We start from the raw sequence: 13,075 nt of genomic DNA, 5'->3' as shown, positions 1-13,075 counted from the left end.
TCCCCAACCATTCAAAATGTAAAACCATTCTTAGCTCATGGGCCATATGAAAACAGGCAGAGGGCCAGGTCTGGCCAATGGGCCTTTGTTTTAAAGGCCTGTGCTGAGGTGGCCTTTAGTGAGAGTTTCCTCTTTTAATGGAGTGGGACCTAGGGGAATCCATGAGTCTTGTTCAGTGAGCCCAGAGAGACTTCCTAAGCAATATGACCAACACGAAGCATTCAGCTAGCTGTATGATGCCTTAGGATACGAGGCACTGTCTTATCATGCACATTAGCTTTTGGATCATCCAAAAACTGAGAGTCAAGTCATTATCTTTAAGCAACGTGTTCTTTCCAGAATTCCCTGGGTCCTCCGTGATTCCAACAGTTGGTGACATGAATAAGAGACTTTTATATCAAGACTTAGCTGGACTCCAGCTCCCATGGGTGGTGTACGGGGGCAGAGCCTTCCTGTTGCTCACTGATGGAGTAAAGATGTAGACAGACACTGTGCTTCTCATCGCCTCCCCCCCATGTCTCACATCACACGTCATGCTGCCTCTCTAAGGTCTTTCATCATAGGCTCCTATAAGCAAGGTACCTTAAAAGTGTGGAATTTGCTTAGCACCCCCAGGAATTCTTCTGGGCTTGAAATGCTTAAAGAAACAGGAACTGTTTAGGCCAGAGGAGATCTCTTGGGAAAAAGCTAATAAGATGATGTCCAGAGTGATTTGGTGTAAGTAGGCATGAGAGGAGTGTTTGGCTGGGAGGGTGGCAGGGGAGGAAAGGGTCATCTTGAGGATCTTGAGCCCTTTTCCTCCTCTGAAAGTAAGATGTTACAGGCCAGATTTGGGGCACATCTCTAGATTTCCAGTTTTCATTATATGTTTGTTCAGTCAATGAAATGGGCATGAAATGATTAAGGCATAGACCTGACTATTAAGGAACTCACAGCCCTGTGACCCAGGATGCACGAACCTTTTTAATTTCCAGGATGGAATTAAGATAAAATGTCACTGAGTGTCCAGGGCTTATGCTTCTTGACCTCTTTTGTACCTAGAACAGGACCATGCAAAAGTTGGTGCTTAAAATATGCCTTTGGTTGTTAGATGCACTGGTTTTGGGGGAGTGGGGGTGCTTTGCTTCATTTACGCATGATGTGTTGTCTGAAGCTAATCCTGGAAAGAATCTGTAAATGCACGGACGTTGCCCTCTAGTGACCACCAGGGCTCTTTGGAGCTGAATGGACATGGTGCCCAGAGAGGCCAGCCAGCATCTGCAGAGCGCCGCCTGCTGGCTAGAGTGTTATGGGCATCTGCGTGAGACTGAAATGCTCAGGCTATAGGATCCTAAGAAAAAGACAGAGAATTGCACATTCCCGATTCTGTACAAGAGGCAAAGGAAACTTGGAAGGAAATGTATCAAAACATCTCATGTAAGACTTATGGATGATTTTCTTCTTTTTTGTTTCTAGAATTTTCTACTGTCTAAATTTTTATAATGAATGGTTAGCACTTTTTTTTGAGCTAAAAAATATTTCTATTGCAGCTTTTCCATTAACATTTATCTCCCTTATCACCCCATGCAATCACCACACTGTTGTCCATGTCCATGAGTCCTTTTTCCTTTTCACTCAATCCCTCCACCCCCTAACCTCCGCCCAGAGTTCTCGGCCTGCTCTCTGAGTCTGTCTCTCATAGTTTTGCTTGTTTTGCTTGTTTTGTTCAGTTTGTGCTTTAGATTCCACATATGAGTGAAATCATAATGTTCTCCTGGTCCATCCACACTGTTGCAAAGGGTAAATTTTTCTTTTTTATGGCCGAGTAGTATTCCATTGTGTAAATGTCCCATAGTTGTTTTATCCACTCACATATTATTTTTGTTTAAATTAACTCCATATTACACTTCAGTTGCTTAAAAAACCTACCAAAACCAATAGATAAATGTAGTAAGTCTGAGCATACTTTCCTCATTTTATGTCAGTTGTATAGCATTTCTATGCATTTCTTCTGATTTTTTCAACTACAGTTTATATGGAACATTATTTTGTATTCGTTTCAAGTGTACATAACAGTGGGTAAACAATCATAGAGTTTACAAAGCGTCCACCTCCCCCAATATTTCCAGTACCCACCTGGCACCATTCATAGCTATTGCCATATTATTGACTGTATTTTCTATGCTAACTTTACATCCCCAGGACTATTCTCTAACTACCAATCTGTACTTCTCAATCCCTTCACTTTTCACCCAACCCCTCAACCCCTCTCCCCTCGGGCAGCCATCAGCCTGTTCTCTGTATCTGTGAGTCTGTTTCTGCTTTCTTTGTTTATATTGCTGTTTAGACTCCACATAGCACTTTTACACAAAATTTTTTCAACTGAGAAAAAAGTCATCAAAGTGACTAACTGCTTTTAGACCACCTTCATTGTGAACTGACGCAAAGCAAACTTTTTCAATTGGTTAATATGCCCTCAGAGTTGCTTAGTGACAAATTTACAAACCCTTCCTTCCTTCCTCTCTTCTACTTACTAACTTTGGGAGGTGACATTTAGTACAGCAGTATTCATAGTGAGGATAAGTTCAAAAGCATTCAGTTTGAAGAGATGTATGGTTCTGAGCCCTGATTCTTCTCATTGTCAGCTGTGTGGCTTTGGGCAAATCACTCTGTGAGCTTCAGTTTTCTGATCTGTAAAATGGGAATAAGGGTATTTACCTTTACTATATCATAGGACTATTGTAATTTTTGTAATGATGAAATAAAATAATGTGTCATGTCATTTATAAAATGTTAGAGTTCCTAGTCAAACACTGACCGCACCATTAGTATGATTGTTACTTATGTTCATGAGGGAGCCGACAGGGTATTATTGAAATCTCGACCACTAGACATTCTGCTGGCCACTCGTTCCTTTTCAGGAAAAGCACTAACAAGCGTTTGTTTAAATAGTGCTTCCTGGTTTTCAAAGCGCTTTTGAAACACCCTGTTTAGCTCTTCTTCACAGCAAGTAAGATTGACATCGTTAGTTCTGATTCACAGGTGAAGACAATGGAGGCATTCAAGTCTTGTGGTTTAAAGGGTGGACGCAGGGGCCACGGGGCCTCTGTTCAAACCCTAGCTCTGCCACCTGGTAGCTGTGTGACCTTGGGCAAGTTATGCAACCTCTTTGTGCCTCAGTTTCTACATCTGTAAGAAGAGGATGACAACAATAGTGCCTACTTCCTAGTATTGTTATAAGGGATTCAAAAATTAATTCTTGAAATGTGTTAAGAACTGTACTAGGCACTCAGTAAGTGATATATAAGTTTTTGTAAAATCAAAACATAATAAAATCCTCAAGACAACATGCTTATGCAAAAATAGCTAATTATGGACATGGCAGTGGCATGCAGGGCTCCCTGTGTCCCTGCAGTCAGTGATGCCTCCCCCGACACTGCCGGGGTCAACTTCCCGGGCTAGAGGACCCAATACGCTCCAAATGGGTCATGATTTCAGCATGTAGAAAGCCTCTCATGTGGGGTTATTTAAATATAGTGCTGTTAAGTTTTTATAATTAGACGCAGTGATTCATATGCCATAATGGTATTGGAGCTTTAATGATTCTTATTTTGAAAAGAAAAGAATGTGTTTCATTGAGGTAATTTCAAAATTCTATTTTTATCCCCAACCATTTGAAATACATTTGAAAACTGAAATTCTCTCTGATATTTTATTTTCTAGATATATTTTTGATAAACTGACCGAATCTGGAGAAGAATTTACGCAGCGGGTGCTGTTGGGGGCCCGCCTGTATCCCTTGTACACCAGAGGTCACTAACAGACCTGGGCTTCCTGTGTTTTTCTGACCCAGGGTAACGTCTGGCCAAGGGAAGTTTGGGGCCAAAGCTGGAGTGCCACAGAATTGACACCGCAGGATAGATCTTGATCAAAAAGCAATGGGTTCGGCTGGGGTGGGGTGGAGGGATGGGGAGAAAAAGCAGACAACCGTAATTGAATAACAATAAAAATTTTAAAAAATTTAAAAAGCAGTGGGTATTGGCGGGTAAATACCCGAGCCTACTCACCTATTGGTGGCACAGTTCTGGAATGTGCTTACCCAGTCTCTCATGGAGGTCCCTGGCAGGCCCTTGTTCAACTTGCCCAGAGAGGTACCCTTGCTCTGCTTTCTGGAATCTCCTCGCAAAAAACTACCTGCACCCAAATGCTATCTCAGTGTCTGTTTTGGGGATGAATGACACTTTATAAAGACAGTTTACGACCCCAAGGCTATTACACCTTCCATCCAGAGCGTGAGTGATCTCCCCCGTTCTCTGTGTATCTTGTATGCTACGCAGTAGAGTTAATGCAGGCCGTGTCTAACTACAATTTGGAAATGGGATTTATAAACATTCTTCAAACTTTTGGGCTCATAAATTGTTGAAAAGGTCTAACAAGTTATAAATATATGTTCCTTCCCTCCATAAAGTTTTGAGGAATGGCCTAGGAACAACTTGTGCCAGGATGTTTGCGCACCTACTGAAATTTAACTGGTGACTGCTCTCCTTTGTCATTTTAAATATACCCACTGGCAACTGTAATACTTCATCCTGATTTCATCCCGCCTGACGGCTCCCTTATAAGATTAACACCGAGCTTTGGAATTAGATCATCCCGCTGAAACCCATTTGGGTCCAAGGTTCAATAGTAGTTGCTCAACTTCTTCTGCCAAAGCACCATCGGATGGCCAACAACTGCTTGCCTCTCTCTTCCCACTTTATATCCCAGCTTCTACATCCCTCATATCCCAGAACCAGTACCTGCGCTTGTTTTTTTTTTTAAGATTTCATTTATTTATTTTTAGAGAGAGGAGAAGGGAGGGGGAAAGAGAGGGAGAGAAATTGAACCTGCAACCTTTTAGTTTCCGGGACGACACTCAGCCCACTGAGCCATACTAGTCAGGGAACTACCTTCTATTCTGATAGCTTCCCCATGTTAGTGGCTCTTTCTTTCTTTCCTTTTTTTTTTAAAGAAAGCTCTTTTTAAAAAGATTTTAATTTATTTTTAGACAGAGGGGAAGGGAGAGAGAAAGAGAGGCAGAGAAATATTAGTGTGTGGTTGCCTCCAGCACGCCCTCTACTGGGGACTTGGCCCACAACCCAGGCATGTGCCCTGACTGGGAATCGAACTGGAGATGTTTTCATTCACAGACCAGCTTTCAATCCACTGAACCAGAACAGTGGCTCATTCTTTAGCCTCCTTCCAGTCTCTGGTTTTAGGACTTGCAAGAATCCGCGTTTCACCTTGGCTCCAAGGTCTCATTCAGGTGGCCTCTTTAGGCCCTGAGGCCTCTGAATACATGAATAGAGCTCAGATCCGACTCTAGGCCTGAGGCAGCATTTGCACTTCAGGGTGCATATATGGGGATAAAAGAGGCAGGAAATTTGGTTTAACAACTCAAAGAACAGGAATTCTGTGTCTGCCTAGAAACAGCCGCTTTCATCATAGCTGAAGCAGGTAGGGTACAGGCATTCTGATTATTTATTTGGTTTTCTTCCTTAATCCCAGTACCAGTGAAGGGGAGCACAATTTACCACTCAAAGATGTGACTCCTTGGCACAATGTAATTAGAGGTAGGACTTCACATACAGGAAAGTGATCAAATTGACTTCAGTCCATCCTAAAGAGCCAATGGTTGATATGCACACCCCTTCCCAAAGCAGGGTTTACTCTCTGGGAGACAGTGGGTGCCCACAGGGAGAGAACACAGTGGAAGGGAAATCGCAACTTACAAACAGGTGGCTTCAGGACTTTACTCAGAGGAGATCCTGCATAGATCCACGTCCTGTATCTTGATCTCTCTGAGGAAGACGAGAAAAGGAAAAATGTAATTACACTTGATTACGTAGACCATGATCCTCTGCCTTGACTTGAGCTTAAAGCTCACTTCCTCCAGAGGCAGGAAGGTCTCTGCTGCAGACTCTTAGAAAGGCTGCTGAAACCTTAGCTAAACTTTCTGAACAGTGTCTTCCGGGACAGTGGACTCCAAAATATGGTTCATACCATCCGGGAGAGGTGCAGCTTGATCTATTCCCCGCCCCCCCAGTTTTATTGAGTTACAAGTGACATATAACATTGGATAAATGTAAGGTACATAAGATAATGATTTGATACAAGTATATATTGCAAAAAAAGATTGCTTGTAATATTTCTTTAATCTTTTTATTTTTATAAAAGATTTTATTTATTTATTTTTAGACAGAGGGGAAGGGAAGGAGAGAGAGTAGGAGAGAAACATTAATGTGTACTTGCCTCTTGCACACCCTCTACTGGGGACCTGGCCCGAAACCCAGGCATGTGCCCTGACTGGGAATCGAACTGGTGACCCTTTGGGTTGCAGGCTGGTGCTCAATCCACTGAGCCACACCAGCCAGGGATAATCTTTTTAAAGGGAGAACGGTAGATCCCTTACATTCTTCTAAAAAAAAAAAAAAAAGATGTTGACTATTTTGATGCATAGAAGGGATTTATTTTCTAGAATGTGCCAGGCTTAGATTTGTCTGATCGTTTCCTCATAGTTGGGTTCAAGTTTTGAAAATTGGGGCAGGAACACTGCATAGACAATGCCATGTTCTTCCCCTTGCGTCACATCGGGAGGCACGTGGCCTCAGACTGTCCCACTGTTGATGATGCTCGGTTGGATCAGGGCCACATTATGAATTTCATGGGACACTGGCACTTTTACCTTCATGGGAACCTTTCTCCATAACATATTAAGAATTATATTTTATAATTGTATTGCCATAGGCACTAATATAATCCAAGATGGATCATATTCATTTTTTCTTCTGATTTTAAAAGAAATTAAAAGATTTTCCTGAGTCTCTAAAGATATCATGGGCCCCAGATTTTGTGCCTAGTTTGGCTACTGGAGAAGTTCACCCTGGGTATGACCACTTGATTAAAGGGGTGACCTCTGGATTTCCCCACCATAAAGGTACATTTCTCCTTTGCAATTAGATAACAATCTGTAGGGAGACACTTTGAGACTATGTGAATATTGTGTTTCCTAAAACCTCTCCCTCGCTAGTTTCATCATTTTGGCCTGAACCAGTTATTACATTTAAAGTTGCAGGAATTATCTCTTGTTCAGGGATGAGAATATTGAGGTGCAAAGTGTCTGTGGTTTGTTCAAGATCATAAAGCCAGTTGGTAGAATTACCATTAAGAATCAGATATCTCTTTGCTCCCAAGTCCACATTTGGGCCCAGAGGAAACTGGAGTGTTTTAAAGGGAGTGAAACAAAGCATTGGAGTTGTTTGGCCTGGAGGAAAGAACAGAGAAAGATGACTGTAATCTGTTACATACTTAAAGATAACGGTTGCACGGGCACCCAGGACCAGCAAGCTCTCCATTTGGAGAGTAATGGTGCAAAGGGAGATAAGATTCCATTGGTGTGGATTACAGTCATTTTACAAGCCAGCTCATAATTGCCTCACGTTTCATCAGAAAAGTTCTTGCTGTTATTCTCAGGAGAAAGTAAAGCCAATGTTTAATAGTCTTGTCAAATGTTATTAGGTATAAAAATTTTAATTTAAATGCTGACAGTGTGACAATTACACTAGAGACCATTTAGTTCATTTCGTTTTCTCTTCACCTCAGCCCGCTCTAGGTAGTGTGCGTTAGGGTTACAATGGGGCTTTTAAAACTACTGTTGTTACACAGTTCCTATGGACTTCAGAAGGTGATTATGGACAAATAGGGGCTGAAATGCTGGATCCTTCAAAATAAACAAACTGCCCATATTTCAATAAAAAACATACCTTTCTGTAGGCAAAGTCTTCCTTCCAACTGTGGCTGTGGGAGCCAGCTACTTCTACTTGCCAAGAATAGCTTTCACATATTAATCTTGTTACAGAGAATATTTGTGACCTTTTCGATGTTTGTAGTTAAAAAATGAAGCGCAGATGTTTTCAGAAGCGAGAAGCAATTGTCTGGAGCACCATATTATCAGGGGAGTGAATTTGTGGCTCTAAGGAAGAATGTTGCTTTCTGAGTATGTAAAAGTGGATCTGTTCTCTCATTTATGAGGAGTCGTAAGTAAGAGACATCTGCAAGTCACGTATTATTGATCAATTAATTAGCAAGGATTTGCTGAGCCTCTATTTGGAAATAAGTGGTATGCAGGACAAGGGACCTGGAATATTTTCTAGAGATGCAAAAACAAGACAGGAGGAGAAGGTATAAGCTTCTGTCTTCAGGAAAGTTATGAGAAAGTCAGGTGGAAAAGACATAACCATGGAAAGCTAGAAAAACAATTCAAGATAGTGCATAGGATAAATATAAAACGAGAAGACTCAATAATCCTGTCATAAAATTAAACAGGTTAGGAGAAGTAATGGGAATGATTGAGGTCCAGATTAGCCAGCAAAATCTTCATCAAGATGATACTTAAAAGCTGGAATTTAGGATAGGATTGAGATGAATGGAGTCTCAGATTGGACATGAAGAAAGGAGGGAGACAGGAAAGTGATGGAGAATTTAGAAACAGGACAGACTAGTCTATCTCTTGAGTATAATTGAACGTTGACAGCTCGTTCTTTCAGAGTGGGGGATGCTCTATGCAAAATGATGCTGGAAATATATCAGAGGATAACTTTAAGGGACTACCATGACTGGCTATTCTAGATAAGGCTCTTTTGTTGATAAAGAACAGAAGCCACTCACACCAACTCCAGTGAAAAGGAGACAGAAGAATTGTTAAGGTTATAACAGGAGACCTCTTGTATATTGAAAAGTAGTTCATGGGCCAGGAACCAAGAACCCTCTGGATGACTTAGGGCCACATCATCTCAGCTTCTTCTTTTACTCCTGCCTCATTCTTTCTCTTTCAATCCACCCACTCTGCTTGTGCATCTTGCACATGGTTAAAATGTGGCTGCCCTGATCCCTTCCTTGACATCAAAACTTTTGTTTTTTTAACATCTATTATTGACTAATTATGTCCTCTCTGGTTTTCAGTTTACATGCTTAACAGAAGAGACACTCTTTAGCCGCTGGCCAGGTAGTTCATTGTCTGGTTTAGATGGAATATCTACTCCAGTCCAACCAGCCGTCACTCCTAAATAAGAATTACCCAGTGGCGTCTCCCTGCATCCGGAGCTCCGGGTAGGGCAGTCTAAACTGGGAGAACAAATACACTGATATGTTCCATGCCCTATGGAACCATTACATTTCCAGGGAGCATGTGGTATGTTCCATATACATTTGGGAAGCATCTGATCCTTGTACCTGCCTGTAGGCAAATTTACCCAAACCTTTCTTCTGAAAGAGCTGTGGTATCCTGAAAAGAGTTGTTCCTAAGTTGAATATTGATTCCACCACCTGTGAAACTGAGCTTCAATTTGTCACCTGTAGAATGGGGATGATAGCACGTACTTGTTGGTGTTGTCTGGAACATACATGAGATAATGTATATGCTATTCTCTGCTTGGCACGAGGCAAGAGCTTAGTAAGTGAGATTTCTTTAACTTCTTTGATGCTATGAATATTCTACAACAGAAAATTATTTGCAATGCATTCAAACTTATTTTTTATTGTACAAGTAATATATGAATGTCTGAATATTTAAAATTATGTCATAGAAATGATATTATTTCACTAATAACTATTTTAGGGTCTTTTTCAAACTACAACATAGTTACTGATTTTTCATTCTCTCCAAGAAATTGTTGCCTATAGAATATGTTTTTAATAAATAAAGTCTTTAAAAAATACAACCACAGTGCCATTCTCACACCCAATACATTAAAAATAATCCCTTTGTCCCCGGCCATGTGGCTCAGTTGGTTGGAGCATCATCCCATACACCAAAAGCTTGTAGGTTCTATCCCTGGTAATGATGCATATGGGAAGCAACCAATCGATGTTTCTCTCTCTCTCTCTCTCTCTCTCTCTCCCCCCCCCCGCCAAAGCAATGAAAAAAATGTCCTTGGGTGAGGATTAAACAAAATAAAAAGTAAAAATAATTCCTCAATATAACCAATATGAAGTCTATGTTTGATTTTCCTAAACGGTCTCAGAAATACGTTGTTTGGTTTGAATCAAAATCCAAAATATAGACATTGCACTTGACCGACATGTCTTACACATCTCAGTCTGTCTGTAATCATTCTCCCTGATTTTTTATGCTATATATTTGGTGAAAACCTGGGGTCATTATACCTGTAGAATTTTCCAATTGAGGATTTGTATCTTCATGGCATCATTTAGCAGGTTCTGGTATCCCCACTTTTTCTGAAAACTGGTACATAGATCTAGAGGCTTAATTAGGTTTAGATTCAAATTATTCTTTTTGAAAAACTATAAAAATGGTTTTTATACCGTCTTTTATCTTTTAAAAGATGTGAGTTTGAAATAGCAGCTCAGTAGTTCTCATGGCATTTTGTCCAAAGACAGACGGAAGTAAGCATTCACTCCGGTTTCTGACTCATGTATGAGTGAATCACCTTCTCGAGGACAGTTAATGGTGCTGATGACTGCTATCTGCCAGAAAATGCAGATAGAAGTCGTAATGACCACTTTATCTTTAATCTATTAGGGACATCTTTAGTCATACAGTACATCTTTGGGTAAAGACATTTACATACCTTTAATTAAAGATATCAATATCTTGCCTACATTCTAAAGTAGGAATAAAAGTGTTTGAAATGACTAGTGACTAGAGAAACTGCTAGAAGAAAGTAGAAATCTCTTTGAAATTTTTATGTTTTTTATAATTGTTTAAAACGAACGAATACAAATTAGGGGTGGAAAGCAAACCCAGGCACTCTGAAGCCGGTCTGCAGTGTTGCTCTGCAGTGCTGGGGATGCCCAGTGAACACTAGCCCTCCCTTCCCTAACTGAGCTGAGGACAGAGCTAGACAAAGAAAGCTGAGAGACGACAATAAAAATGATCGGTCTGTGTCTGATAAAGCTATTGGAGAATGTGACGTCGGTCCACAGCAATAATGATCTTGCAGACGCTCTGATTTCCTTTATTAGGTGTGCCACTCTCCTAATCAGAGACAGAAAACCATAGGCTTCTCTGAGCCCAAGGAACAGGTCACATTCTGTTACCCAAACTCTCCACTTAATAAATTGCCCCCCTTACCTGGAGGGAGTAGGAAAGTGAATGAGGAGGCAGGGTGCAGCCAAGAGTGGGAACTCAGGGGAGGTTTAATCAACACAGAAACAAGCAGAAACAAATGTTCCTCCATCACTGAAGTCTATGATATAAAAGAGTAGCATAGGTAGAATCCGGTTTCAACACAGCATTTTCAGAAGTGAATACCCTCACACGTAGTTGGTCCCAACTTAAATCAACTTCCACACTCTAACAGCTCATGTTCAATTGAACAAATGTTTGTGGAGTGTGTGCAAATCACAATGCCGGCAGATGCCGAGATGGAAAAAGACACACTCTCCGCTGACCAGGACCGCGTCTTTTGGTGGGTTCTCAGACAAGCGCACACAAAATAGGTGTGAGGAGTAGTGGCAGACGTGGAGATGCTCAGCAGACTTCCCTTGAATAAATGCCTCACTGTCCAGCTGCAGGGACTGTGGTTACTGCAACCTCCAGCTGTCAGCCCCTTCATGGTCCACTTCAACTTGCAAGTTGCGGTCATGCTCTTTTGGGCGATTCCTGCCCAGTGACTGAATCAGGTAGTAATTGAGGTCACACTCTTTTTGGGCGGCCCCCACCATTAGCTAAGCAAGGTGGTGATATAAGAGCCTGACCATTTCTTCCCAGGACAGAACTCCTCCATTGGGCAATCTTTGCTCCCGAGCTTCCCATTGAACTTGTGTACGGTGCATTTTCAGTTTGCTGGGAGTCAGAGATTTCCCAGGATGTAGGACTTTCAGTGCTAAAACGGGGGAATTTCAGGCCAGCTAAGATGGTTGGTCACCTTAACGGGAGTAAGCCTTGTCGGATCGGCATCAGGGTCTGACAGCTCCCTTGGCCCAGTTCTGCTTCCTCCCCTTTCCCCCTTCACGCGCATCACTCCCCAGTACACTGTTTGTCCTCTTGACTTCATCGCAGTATCTGCTTCCCAGAACACTCGATCCAAGGCAGGGGCACGTGTAGCACAGCAGCGAAGAAAATCCTAAATACTACAAGAGGAGAAGAGGCTGAAAGGAAGTAGGAGGACTGGGGAAAAATGAATTTGATAACTACAGGGATATTCCTGTGTATAAAATTTTCAGCAGACGAGTCATTCTATATCCTTTGAAAAAAGAGAAAAGGCACATATGTAAATACTCAACGACTTAAGGTTCCCTACACTGCATTTGAATGCTCACAATGAAGGTTTTGCCAAAAAGAAAAAGCCAACCTTCTTTTCCCTGTGCCCTTCTTTAAACGTGCTTTGTTACTAATTCCTATGATTTAAGAAGAGAAATGAAAGGAGCTTCATCTTTCCTCAGAATTATTCTTAAAATCAAGAGAGAATATGGGCAGAACATTACTGCTGGAAACGGGAAGGCATCATTCAGGGCCAGGACTAGAATAAGGTGAGCGAGGTACTTGGGGTGCAACATTTAAGCGGCCGCTCACTGTCACGGTTGTGTAGAGTTGGCACTTGCACAAAGCCCAGAGTGAATACCTCCTTAAATATTGCACTCAGGTGCCTCGCTCGCCTCACCGTCGTCCGAGCCCTGCTATCTGGAATAGTCTTAGGCAACTTACGCAGAACATTTGCTCTTTCCTGCCCCAGGTACAAAGCGATTGTCCGGCCAATGGATATCCAGGCCTCTCATGCCCTGATGAAGATCTGCCTCAAAGCTGCACTGATCTGGATCATCTCTATGCTTCTGGCCATCCCGGAAGCTGTGTTTTCTGATCTACATCCTTTCCATGAGGAAAGCACCAATCAGACCTTCATTAGCTGTGCACCATACCCACACTCTAATGAGCTGCACCCCAAAATCCACTCCATGGCTTCCTTCCTGATCTTCTACATCATCCCGCTGTCGATCATTTCTGTCTACTACTACTTCATTGCCAAAAATCTGATCCAGAGTGCTTACAATCTGCCTGTGGAAGGGAACATACACGTCAAGAAGCAGGTGGGTGCTT

General features: G+C 41.9%; 1 protein-coding gene across 1 annotated transcript in view; it reads left to right on the top strand.

Annotated features, from left to right (window-relative positions):
- GRPR (gastrin releasing peptide receptor) overlaps window positions 1-13,075 on the top strand; it is a 36,155-nt gene that overhangs the window by 14,469 nt on the left and 8,611 nt on the right. The window contains exon 2 of the mRNA XM_024569963.3: window positions 12,714-13,065. Within this exon, the coding sequence (XP_024425731.1) occupies window positions 12,714-13,065 (352 nt within the window). The remainder of the gene's footprint in view (window positions 1-12,713; window positions 13,066-13,075) is intronic.

The sequence above is a fragment of the Desmodus rotundus genome, chromosome X, assembly GCF_022682495.2.
Source record: "Desmodus rotundus isolate HL8 chromosome X, HLdesRot8A.1, whole genome shotgun sequence".
NCBI classification, from domain to species: Eukaryota; Metazoa; Chordata; class Mammalia; order Chiroptera; family Phyllostomidae; genus Desmodus; species Desmodus rotundus.
Note: the sequence above shows the minus strand (reverse complement) of the source record. Positions and strands in the feature narration are given on the sequence as shown.